General features: G+C 37.9%; 1 protein-coding gene across 3 annotated transcripts; it reads right to left on the reverse strand.

The window, feature by feature from the left end:
* Positions 1-261: 261 nt before the first annotated feature.
* LOC128518446 (cyclic GMP-AMP synthase-like) lies at positions 262-7120 on the reverse strand. Of its 3 annotated transcripts, XM_053491548.1 has the most exons (4): positions 6028-6234; positions 2120-2389; positions 1721-1820; positions 262-1620 (listed from the first exon to the last, which is right to left on the reverse strand). In XM_053491548.1, exons 1-4 carry the CDS (start codon positions 6047-6049, stop codon positions 945-947), a joined length of 1068 nt encoding a protein of 355 aa, XP_053347523.1. In that variant the 5' UTR covers positions 6050-6234; the 3' UTR covers positions 262-944. The 3 variants fall into 3 exon arrangements, with proteins under 3 accessions (XP_053347523.1, XP_053347524.1, XP_053347525.1); XM_053491549.1 differs by lacking the exon at positions 2120-2389; XM_053491550.1 differs by lacking the exons at positions 262-1620; positions 1721-1820; positions 2120-2389 and adding exons at positions 5052-5497; positions 6871-7120 and having other exon boundaries at positions 6028-6199.
* Positions 7121-13048: the final 5928 nt, after the last annotated feature.

The raw sequence follows: 13048 nt of genomic DNA on the forward strand, positions 1-13048 counted from the left end.
TACAATTGTGACCATATGTGTGTATGCGTTTAAAGCATTTTTTTTTATTTTGTGTCCAAGTGTCGTGACTGTTCTTTAGTAACTGTACTGCAACACTGGCTTTTGGGAAAAAAAAGGTTAAAAAAGCTATATTAGTGTGAGAGATGAATCTGTTTAACTTCAATTCAATTCAAATTTTATTTGTATAGCACTTTTAACATTTGTTATTGTCACAGAGCAGATTTACACAATCAAAATAATTATTTAAGTTTGTATGAAATGTGAATGTGTATGTATCAAAATGGTCAGATAGTTCTGATGAGCAAGCCGAGGGTGACAGTGGCAAGAAAAAACTCCCTGAGATGGCAATAGGAAGAAACCTTGAGAGGAACCGGACTCAACAGGGAACCCATCCTCATTTGGGTAAAACAAAAAGCAGGAATTGATGGCAATGCAACATGACAATTTCGCAAAATCCTCAAAAGAAGGCAAAAGCCAGTGTCATTAGAGAGATTCTTTGTTAAACAGTTTACAGACAGAGCAGTGATTATGTTAGTTTTTATGTTAAAGTCGTCCTAAACAGTAGCCCCCATTATTGCTCCATTATTTCATTATTAAGGTAAAGTGCAGGGTTTTTTTTTCTTAACTCATATTTTGTGTTAATTATTTTAATACTTTAGCATAACAAGCCTTCCTGGACAATGCTATGCTTCCAGGTTTGTGGCACCAGTTTGGTGAGGGGCTTTTTCTATTCCAACATAACTGTGCACCAGTGCACCAAGCAAGGACTATAAAGACATTGTTTGATGAGTGGAAGAACTTGGCTGGTTTAAGCGCACAGAGCCCTGACCTCAACCCCATCGAGCAGCTTTGGGATGAACTGGAGATTGAAAGCCAGGCCTTCTCGTCCAACATTAGTTTCTGACCTCATAAATGCTCTACAGAATAAATGGTCACAGAGCTGATCACAGTGCTGCATACTGCACCAATGTGCCCTCACTTGTCAGTTGTTCAAAAACACTTAAAATGCATGTGATTGGAAAAATTAAATTAATTAAAGTATAACATGTGCATAGTAGATATGAACTTGCATTATCATCTACAGTAAATAAAGATGTCAAGTTGATACTTGACAAAGTGCATATATAATGGCACAAAATATGAAAGCACCGGTCAGAAGGACTGGAGGAAAAAAATCTCCTTCCAGTTTTCACATTATCACAGTTTTCTGGTTCTAGGGCATTTTCCTGAGCCTGCACTTGAAGGGCGGGACTATAGCAAAGTGCTGGGACAGGATCTGGGACCCGTAAAAGAGGAAGGCCTGACTCCCTTTGTTCACGCAAAGCATTGCCCAGAAAAAGAAGAGAACGTTTGGGGAAACTGGATGAAAAAAACAGATCGTGGTCTGGAACAAAGAAGTGGGGAAGGTAGCCATCATTTACAGCTGACTCAAATTGACACAAAAGTTTCATAAAGCAGACAGAGAGCTGGCCAGGAGTCCACAGTGAGTCTTCAAATCTCTTACTGAGGTTGTGAAAGAAGGCAGTTTTCCCATGGTAGGAGCACAGAGCATCAAGTTCACTGGGGTATCTCTGCTTCAGTCCCTCAAACAGGCACTTAAGAAGCCGCAAGCACAGTTTTCTAATAAATGATAAATTGTAACACTGTTAACAATATTCCCAAAAATTACCAGCAAAACAGTGCAAAAAAGAAAGCAGTTATATTACAAGATTATTCTTACCGGCAGCATTCATTTTGTTTACCCTCACAGCATGTCCTTTTGTTGCCATGGTACCTGATTATTTCTTTTTTAATATGAGAAAAGGATATTCTCCAGCTCTCTGAAAAGTAAAAGACACATTTTATCAGCAATCTCGCATTTGTTCACATAGAAACAAGGGTTCTATAAAAGACCGAAATTCTTGCATTAGATTGTGATTGTGTACACTCTTAGTTTCTAATGTGATTCTGAATGTGCACCTAACAAACAGTTAAAGTATTATACATAGATTTGTCCTATAGTTGGTACTAGATATTACTAGCATTAATAAACAAATAACAAATATATTTTGTGACTAAAATTAATTTAGTCAGATTTATTTAACCAAAAGCTTTTATATTTAATGTATTTAATTAGGACCTTTTTCAACATCACTGAGGTTTCTTGTTTTGGGTCTTTTTGGGACAAAGTAAAAAGGCTGTCTAAGAAATGTGCGCCGAACATTCTTCCCAAGCCAGTTATCCACATCCGGGCCGGTTCGTGCAGCTTTTGGCCAGCCTTGAGACACCTTAAGGGCAGGAACAATATCCACTGACAGTTTTTCTTCCTCCTCATTGCCCCCCAGGAATTCCAGGGTAACTGCTGGAGAATTTATCTTTTTCCTGCAAACCACCCAGTGACCCTTTGACACTGGAGGATAAACAAAATGTTGAAGTAATTACGAATTTACAATTACATTTCTAAAATTACACAGGAAATAGCATTGCCAAATAAATAATTTTCACTGGAAAACTTTTATCAAATACATTGGAACCTTGGATTACAAGCATAATTCGTTCAGGAAGCGAACTCATATTCCAAAACACAAACCAAATTTAATTTCCCCATAAAAAATAATGGAAACTCAAATTATTTGTTCCACAGCCCAAAAAAAAGAAATACATAAAAATAATTAACACAAAATAAAAAGCAAAAATAAAAAAATTAACCTGCATTTTACCTTTTAAAAAAAGTAAAAGAAATCCCGACAGATAAGTGTTTCCGTTCAACTGTTTCACGCTCTGTGTGTGTGTGTGTGTGTGTGTGTGTGAAGCCCCTCCCGTCCCGAGAGAGAGTGTATGAACCGGCTCGGTGTCAACTTACACGCAGGCACACATAAGAAAGGCTGAGGGACAAAATAGATTTTTAAACTTCTAATGAGACTTTATTACACAGTAAACCTTTCTTATTTGAATTTCACATAAACACTAATTAACAGAAAGACTGTTTTGTTTGAAAAATTAACAAGGAACATCACTAAGGACACTCGTGTGAGCGCATACTAACGGAATCACTGCTGTAAAGTAAAACAAACAAACAAATAAACCACACTTCACCTTTGAAAAGAATCACGACAGAGCAGAGTTTCCGTGAAGAGCAGAATGTGTGTGTGTTTGTGAAGCACACCCTCGCTGCTTCAAACACACACACAGACACACATTTTAAACGCGAGAGAGAGTGTGTGTACATACACAAATTTTGGCTATAGTTCCAGTTATAAAAATATTACAATGCAACAAAGGACATATTATAATAAACAGAATGAGCAGCTCACCTCTTATATCTTCCAATCTGAGTCGTTCGTTCTTTTAAATCTATTGCACCGCATAGCATCTATGGGAGACACGTGTCAAAAGAATGAACGACTCGGGACTTAAAGACTCATTGCTGAGAATCGTTCAATGCTGTTTCCTGTGTACTGCGCTGCATAGCGTCTATGGGAGTCACGTGTCAAAAGAACGAACGACTCGAGCCTTAAAGACTCTGCTGAGAATAATTCAGTTCTGTTTCCTGTATATAACATACAGAGGTTTTGTGATGCTTTGCGCATGCGCACCCAATAGACGAGAACGACCCATCACTACACAAACACACACTCTTAATGCGCGCGGAAGAGAGAGAGTGGGAGTGTGTGGCCCCCCCCCCCTCCCCAAGAAACAGAGAGGGAGAGAGAAAATGGATTTTTAACCTTTAATGAGATTTTCATTTACTTTATACGCGCGCACACACGTGTTATAAGAAACAGTACATGCTTGCACGGATGTTGATTATACCAGTAAGAGATGGGCACCAAGACCCAGCAGGGGAGACGATTTAACCACAATTCCGCAGCGCCAGAAAGAGAAAAAACGTTGGCTCAGTTGTGATTACATGACGTGACCAAGACTTGTTTTTTTTTCCAAATCAAAATGTATTAAAAATCTTTGCTCGTCTTGCGGAATGCTCGCAAACCGCATTACTCGTAATCCGAGGTTTCACTGTAAGTGATAACTTCACTTACATCTCTATTAGGAACACCTCTAAACTGACTCATTCATGCAATTTCATTCACTCATTTTATAATCAATCAATCATGTGGCATTAAGGCAATGCGAAAAACTTAAAATCATTAGAATGTTTTTTGGGGCAGTGGTAGCAGGTAGAGGGCTAAAGCACTGAGTTTCTGATCGGATGGTTAGCATTTCAAGCCAGATTGCCACTGCTGGGCCCTTAAGCAAGGCCCTTAAACAAGACCCTTAACCTTATCTGCTTCAGGGGCTCTGTATTATGACTGACCCTGCATTCTAATCCCCTGTTTCGCTGGGGATATGCAAAGAAAAAACTTTCTTTGCAGTAATGTATATGTGACAAATAAAGGCTTAACTTAACTAAACCCCCAAAAAACTTGGGAATTGGGGAATATCTCAGTAAGCTCAGTGGTACCGACTGTGACATGATTGTTGGGCTGATTCAGGTATTTTGTTAACTACTGAATGATTTTTACTCGCATCCCTTTTTAGGAAATTTTTTGAAAGACGGAAATAGGCACAGAAGAATTGTATAGTTAAAGACCGGAAAAATGTAGCCTTGCGTGATAAATCTTAAGTTATGCTGAAGCACACAGAAAAGTATGATCAGAATTTGATGCCAATCACACAAATCCAAACTAACTTGTGTCAACAATCCAGTCTGGTGGAGGTGGTATAATACTGTGGGGAATGTTTTCTTGGCGCCTTTGAAGGCACGTTATTTAATTATTGTCGATGACCATGTGCACCCCTTTATGGCCACAATTTTTTGCCTTCTAATAGTTTTTTCCAGCATGATAATGCACCATGTCACAAAGCAAATCATTTCATGTACATGACAATGATTTTGGGTTAGTGTCCCGAATGGCCTCTGAAAAGACATTTGGAGAAACAAGAGAATTGCAGCTAAAAAGAGCACCTGACAAATCTGCAGGATTTAAACATCTAAAAAGTACAGTTTGCCATGTGGTCTTAAATATTAATAATTTATATAATTATTATACAATATATTTTTCCCTTGACATTTTTTTTCTGTGACATACTGCATCCTAAAATGTTTTTGCACAGACCAACATATAAAACCAACAAATATGCTTTTGGCTTCCCAATACTGAATAATTATTTACTGTTAACAACTAGTTTGAGTATCTTACATAATTTCTGTTGTTCTTTGTGCTAGCATGGAAACTAAATTACCAGAACAAAGCAAGTAATAAGAAAATAAATGCAATTACAGGTTGTTACCTTTATATGTTTTAATATATTTCCGAACCAATCTGTGCATTTCTTTCACTACTTTGGAGGCTGAGATAATGAGTCCATCTTCTAAGAGGAATGTCCGTATCGCACAACGTGAAGGTCGTTGGAGAGAAATTGTATAGAAAAGTCCATTAAATTTCTCGAGCATCTCCAACCGAATTCGGGGTGTTTTAAGTTTCAGCATGATGTCAAACTTATTTGGTTTATTGATCTAAAACAAACCAGGAAAAATATATGCTCTTAAGAAAAGTGAATTATTGATTTTCATATTTTGAATGTATGGATTCTAAATATTTAAAATTTGTAATTAAACTTAAAACCTTTCATCCAACTAAGATATCCAATTGCTTTGTTCATTAATAAAAGCTTATAGGTCTTATTTCTTATATAACTAATAAGTAAAAAAACATTTCTTATGGTGTAACATACTGCTAATAGAAAAGTACTACAAAAAATTCCTCCTTAAAATACCCAAAATGTCATATTAACTCCACAAACTAAACAGCCTGGGTCAGTCTCTGTGATTGTGTTTTGTCACACAAAAATGATCATTTTCATCTTTTTCCTATAAAATAAAAATCTTATTTTCAATAAGAACAATTAAACTAAATATTTTAACTTCTGTTTTTGCTTCCACTTAGACAAATCAGCCTGGACATAGTCAGTGATTTATATATATATATATATATATTTACCTTCACAAATTCATAGTAGCTTCCACTATTGAGAACAGAAACATACCTAAAAAAAGGTTGCTCTTCATTGTCCTTCAAGAACTTCACTAAATCATTTCTCAGATTATTGACCAGTTTCACAGCAGCCTGTCTCTCATCCGGGCGCAAGCGTAGATCTCGGCCTTGCTGCCTGATCCAGCGGTCGAGTTCTTTAGGAATTTCGTCTTCTCCAGGGCCATCTTAAAATGAGAGAGAATTAATTTAGGGAATTATTTGTTCTTTTCTTTATTTCTTACAGTGCCAGTCATTTACTAATTCTATATACAGGATCGTGGGGTTCCTGTAGCCTATCCCAGGAGACTTAGGGCACGGGGCAGGGTACACTCTGGATAGGGTGCCAATCCATCACAGGGCAGACACACATACACCCTCACACACACAGTACAGGCAATTTGGAAATGCCAATTAGCCTAACCTGCATGTCTTTGGACTTGGGGCTCCATGCACACAGAGGTGTCAATCAAACCTAGCCGCAATTCGGTTCAAACCTGAACCCTGGAGGTGCAAGGCAACAGTGGTAACCACTACACTACGTCAGATTTTAACAATTAAATACATATATGGCTGATAAATTAGTAAAATGACTAGGCAAGTGTCATGGCGTGCGCCCAAATCTACTATCGCTTCTAACTCACTCCGTAGGCTCCCTATATAAGCGCATTGTAAAAGCAAGGCGCGGATTTTAATCAGGGAATTACGCGATGCTGTGGAGCATGAGATGCAAGCATGCAAGTGGGGAGATGTGACGCGCCCCAGGGACTTTAAAAAAAAAGGGGGAAATTGAAATTCGGCCTTTTGATCTCCGCGCTCAGTACAGCGCGGGGAATAACTGCGCGAGCTCCCACGGCACCTTCACTCCCGCACCGAGCGCGCCTTCGCAGCCCCGCCGCCGAAGAGGAAAAGGCCGCGAGGAGGTTTGCGTTAAGGCCCCCAATCCCAGTCGGGAAAGCCTCGAACCGACGAACGGCAGCGAGGACTCCCGCCTGCGGTCGCATCCACAGAAACGCCGTCATGAGGGTTCACGTGCCTGCACTTTTTTTCCCCTTTCTTTCCATCCTCCCTCCTTTAACCCTTTCCTTCTCTATTGTACCTAAACAAATTACCCTTTTTCCCGTAAGACCTCGCCTCATGTCCGTCAAACCCGTTACAGCAGGAAATTATACAAGACTATTTCATTTTTTGTTTTGTTATAGGTGGGTATGAAAAAATACATGACATTGAATAAAGCAAATAAAGTTGTGTAAAGCTGCTTTGCGACAATGACAATTGTTAAAAGTGTTATACTGTACGAATGGAATTGAATTGAATTGAATAAATATTAAAACCTAAAGAAATGTCTTTTTTTTTTCTTTTTTTTTTACTTTGCCTACACGGAACAGATCTAGAAGGCTGTAGCAGAAACTGTAATGGCTAATCATTCTCTTTTACACATTAAGATGTATGTACCGAATCATCACATAAAGACCACCACAACATATCCAACTCTCAACACACCACAGTTTGATTATAACTTAAAGGATTTGAGATCCATAACTGTTTTTTTCCCTTGTGAATTCATCTCATTTTTTACATTTCCTCACCTTTGGGGCAGAGCCTTGATTTCTGAATGGCTTTCGGTACAATCTTGATATCTTCAGGTTCGACTGGTGATCCTACGATTTCTTTATTGTCGTGTCCCGCTTTCTTCAGAGGTTTGCCTCGCACCATTTTGAATGGTCAGTTAAAGCTAGAAATTCAGATGATAGTATTAGGAAATAAAGCCGTTAGGTTACAATGAGTCCTCACCCTTTACAAATGATCATTATTATGGTGTAATATACATTTATGTATGCCTATATTATTTACATATACTGTAAATTTTATATATTTTTGATGTAATATAAAATAAACAAAGGTCAGGTCCTCCAAACTCACAGATAAAAACTAATTTTATAAGGTTTTATTGGAAATCCAGTCAACATTCAAAAATGCACATAGGGTAAATGCAAAACAGGCAGCCTTGATGAATTAACATTCACAGTTTTATTTACACTCTGAGAGAAAACAACAGTCCTAAAGCCTTAGTAGAATAACCTGGCAGAATAAATTTTAGATGTAGATGGTCATACAGTTTGTTCATGAACATGATATATTTCATGGGACTAATGAAAAGTAAGTACTGTACTCTCCGTCTTAATTGACTCTATGTCTTAGGATCATGTCTTAATGAAATACACACATAAAGTAGACAAATTCCTGAACTGTTCACTACAAAACTTTACTGTTGGCACTATGCATTTTAGTTAGTGTTTCTTGGCATTGACTAAAACCAGATTCCTCAATCTGATTGGCAAATAGTGAACATTGATTCATCACTCAACAGAACATGTTTTTCATTGTGACAGAGCCCAGTAATTGTCTGCTTTACACCACTTTAGAGAATGTTTAGCATTACACTTACTGATTGTACACTTGCTTGCATCTGCTCAACCATGGAAACCCACAATTTTGAGCATTACATGTTTAAAGCACTTATTTATCCTGCTCTGTGCGTTTATGTGGTCTTCCACATAATAAGGTGGAATTCTTTACACTTTTAGTGCCAAGTTTATAGCCACTGAGCTTCTAACCCACACTACTGACCTGTTTACTTAGTGTCTGTGGACATTACATGTCTATAAAATGAATTTTAAACACCCTAGAAATGGTGTTGTGAAGCAGCAATAAAACAGGTTGAACCGGGAAATAACATTTAATGTTTACCACATGTGGCCTATTTATTTCTTTTATCTTCTTTTAGTTTTTGGAAAGAGAGGGACAAAGATGTAGAAGAAGTAGAATGTGTGTGTGTGCCTGTGTGTGTATGCATGTGAGTGAGAGTAAAATTCATAGAAAAAAAAAATTAAGAGACAAGAATGAATCACCTGCGTGTTTACTCAAGCTTGCCAAAATACTTTTGAACACGCCCCTTTCTTTTAGTTTAGATTTTAGAGAATGTGTTTCGAAAAATAGAACCTATTTAAAAACCTACATGCTCACGCTGTGGTTTTAATACAGTCAACATGGCTTTGTTGAATTAAAAACAATTTATTATATGATGAGATTTAAGATGTCTTCATGTGAATTAGCCACATAAAGGGTCTACCACGTCATCTAAGGAAATAATAGAACTCTAGGTGTATTGAAAATGTTAATTATCTTAATTTGATCTTTAAAGAGTAACCCGTTTGAGCTGTAATAAATCATTCATTTATCTTGAATTATTTTACCTGGAATCCAATTCTTAAAACTTGTCTTTACCTTGACAGAACCTTCAAGTACGTGTGAACTAAAGTAAGTAACAAGAATACACTTACATGATATCTCAGATGAATCAAAATACTTGGTCTACAGCTTCAGCTTTTCTCCACAAGCACAGCCCACACAAAACAGATTTCCAGTCTATAGTTTGTAGTGTCTTGCTGCGAGATTGTCCTTTATAGCGTGTTTCTGCAAGAACAGCACCTTTAATTCTTCACTGTGCCGGAAATAAATCCAGACAAAGATACCGGTAATGTAAAAGCTCAATGTATTACTTTCAGTCATGGTATTACTAAAGCACTGTGACTGAAATCTGGAAATTAATAATTTTACACTAAGCTTGTTTTTTTTTTTTATATATACAGTAGATACGGAAAGGATTCAGACCCACTTAAATTTTTACTCTTTGTTATATTGCAGCCATTTGCTAAAATCATTTAAGTTCACTTTTTTCCTCATTAATGTACACACTGTACCCCATATTGACAGAAAAACACAGAATTGTTGACATTTTTGCAGATTTATTAAAAAAAGAAAATCACATGAGCCTAAGTATTCAGAACCTTTGCTGTAATACTCATATATTTAACTGAGGTGCTGTCCATTACTTCTGATCATTCTTGAGATGGTTCTACACCTTCATTTGAGTCCAGCTGTGTTTGATTATACTGATTGGACTTGATTAGGAAGCTACACACCTGTCTATATAAGACCTTACAGTCACAATGCATGTCAGAGCAAATGAGAATCATGAGGTCAAAGGAACTGCCTGAAGAGCTCAGAGACAAAATTTGGCAAGGTACAGATCTGGCCAGGGTTACAAAAAACTTGCTGCACTTAGGGTTCCTAAGAGCACATTGGCCTCCATAATCCTTAAATGGAAGCCGTTTGGGATGACCAGAACCCTTCCTGAGCTATCAGGGGAGAAGAGCCTTGGTGGGAGAAGAAGAACCCAAAGATCAATGTGGCTGAGCTCCAGAGATGCAGTCGGGAGATGGGAAAAAGTTATAGAAAGTCAATCATCACTGCAGCCCTCCACCAGTCACGGCTTTATGACAGAATGGCCCACGGAAGCCTTTCCTCAGTGCAAGACACAATAAAAAAACACCTGAAGGACTCCAAGATGATGAGAAATACAATTCTCTGGTCTGATGAGACCAAGATAGAACTTTTTGGCCTTAATTCTAACCATTATGTGTGGAGAAAACCAGGCACTGCTCATCACTGGTCCAATACAGTCCCAACAGTGACGTATTGTGGTGGCAGCATCATGCTGTGGGGATGTTTTTTTTAGCTGCAGGGACAGGACGAGGGAAAGGTGAATGCGGTCAAGTACAGGGATATCCCAGATGAAAACCTTTTCTGGAGTGCTAAGGACCTCAGGCTGGGCTGAAGGTTTACTTTCCAACAAGACAATGACCCTAAGCACACAGCTAAAATAACGAAAGAGTGGCTTTAGAACAACTATGTGACTGTTCTTGAATAGCTCAGCCAGAACTCTGACTTAAACCCAATTGAGCATCTCTGGAGAGACCTAAAAATGGCTGTCAACCAACGTTTAAAATCCAACCTGACAGAACTGGTGAGGATCTGCAAGGAGGAATGGCAGAGGATGCCCAAATCCAGGTATGAAAAACTTGCTGCATCTTTCCCGAGCCATGAAAAGATTCATGGCTGTATTAGATCAAAAGGGTGCTTCTACTAAATACTGAGCAAGGGGTCTGAACACTCAGGCTCATGTGATATTTCAGTATTTTTTTTTTATAAATCTGCAAAAATTTCTAAAATTCTGTTTTTTGTCAATATAGGGTACAGTGTGTACATTAATGAGGAAAAAAATGAACTGAAATGATTTTAGCAAATGGCTGCAATATAACAAAGAGTGAAAAGTTTAAGGGGGTCTGAATACTTTCTGTACCCAAAGTACACTACAGTAAATCCTTGCAAGTAACTTGAACTGCGAGCGTTTTGTGAGACGAGTAACATTCTAAAATAATATTTAACTTACTAAACGAGCGAGGTTGCTCGCATTTTGTCTGCGGAGTCTCATGTGATCCCAACTGAGCCAATGTTTTTTTAGATTTTGCGCGCTGTGTGATTGTGGGTAATCCCACGCTCCCATGCTCGGTCTCAGCGCACGTGCGTCACTTGTATAGTCAACACCGTGCACGCGTGTCCTGTTTACTATACAATTGTGACCATGTGTGTGTATGCGTGTGAAGCATTTTTTTGTGTCTAAGTGTAGTGACTGTTCTTTAGTAACTGTACTGCAACACTGGCATTTGAAAATACAAAGGTTAAAAGAGTTGTATTAATGTGGGAGATGAATCTGTTCAACGTCAATTCAATTAAATAAAATTTTATTTGTATAGCGCTTTTAACAATTGTCATTGTCGCAAAGCAGCTTTACACAATCAAAAAAAAAATTTAAATTTGTAGGGAATGTGAATGTGTATGAATCAGATGAGCAAGCCGAGGGTGACAGTGGCAAGAAAAAACTCCCTGAGATGGCAATAGGAAGAAACCTTGAGAGGAACCGGACTCAACAGGGAACCCATCCTCATTTGGGTGAAACAAAAAGCAGGAATTGATGACAATGCAACATCACAATTTTGCAAAATCTTCAAAAGGAGGCAAAAGCCACTGTCATTAGAGAGGTTCTTTGTTTAAAAGGTTTATAGACAAAGCAGTGATTCTGTTAGTGTGTATGTGTGTGAAAGTCGTCCTAAACAGTAGCCCCCATTCTTCCTCTTCTCTCAAAGGTAAAGTGCAGTTTTTTTTTCTTAACTCATATTTTGTATAAATTATTTTAATGCTTCAGCATAACAAGCCATCTTGGACAATGCTATGCTTCCAGCTTTGTGGCACTAGTTTTGTGAAGGCCTTTTTTTATTAACATAACTGTGTTGGGTATTGAACGCGAGGAAACCGCTTCTAGTGCGTTTTCTTCATGTTCATTTTACGCTTCGGAGGACCGGATTTATCCCATGATCCTACATGCTATACACAGGGAAATGCGGAAAAACGCAAAATAAAATGTTGAAAAACATACGTGGAAATTTTCGCATTTCTTCATGAACCACAAAAAAAACCTCCTTTAATCCGATGTTATGCAGTCAGAGAGTGAACCCAGTAGCGGTGGGCTTTCATATCCAGTTCCTGACACACTGCCCCCACAGGTTAACACACAAACTACAATTTGGGCTGCAGGCTAAACGTGTAGAAGTCAATTGATCGCCACTACAAAACGCAACATAAACGTCTAGGACGTTCAGAGCACGTTCGTTTATCCAAAAATTTAAAGCCTGTGTGAACAAGGCCTGTGGTGCAGCTGCACATAACTAGACTGGATTCTTTTAATGGCCCACTACTGAAGACAACTTAGTATGTTCTCCTGTACAGCATTCAACAGCTACAGGGCAGGAAGACCAAACCTGTATTCCTGTTTAATATAATTTAACGGGAACATCTGGTTGTCATATCTCTGTGTATGGGAAGTTTAATTCATAAACAGCATTTTACTGGTAACCACAGTCTGAAAAGTTATTTACTTTTAACGCTATTACTAAAAACGAAACTCTGTATTCAACAAATATTTTTTCCTCTTTTTGTGAAACTAAAGTATATTTTATTGAACAATCCTGCCCATATTTTCATTTCCTCTTATTACTTACATTCTTAGTTAACTTATTCATTAAACTGTACATAATTGCATTTATAGAAATAATTTAAAATAGTCTAGTGCCTAA

Source organism: Clarias gariepinus, chromosome 3 (assembly GCF_024256425.1).
Source record: "Clarias gariepinus isolate MV-2021 ecotype Netherlands chromosome 3, CGAR_prim_01v2, whole genome shotgun sequence".
Classification (NCBI taxonomy): domain Eukaryota; kingdom Metazoa; phylum Chordata; class Actinopteri; order Siluriformes; family Clariidae; genus Clarias; species Clarias gariepinus.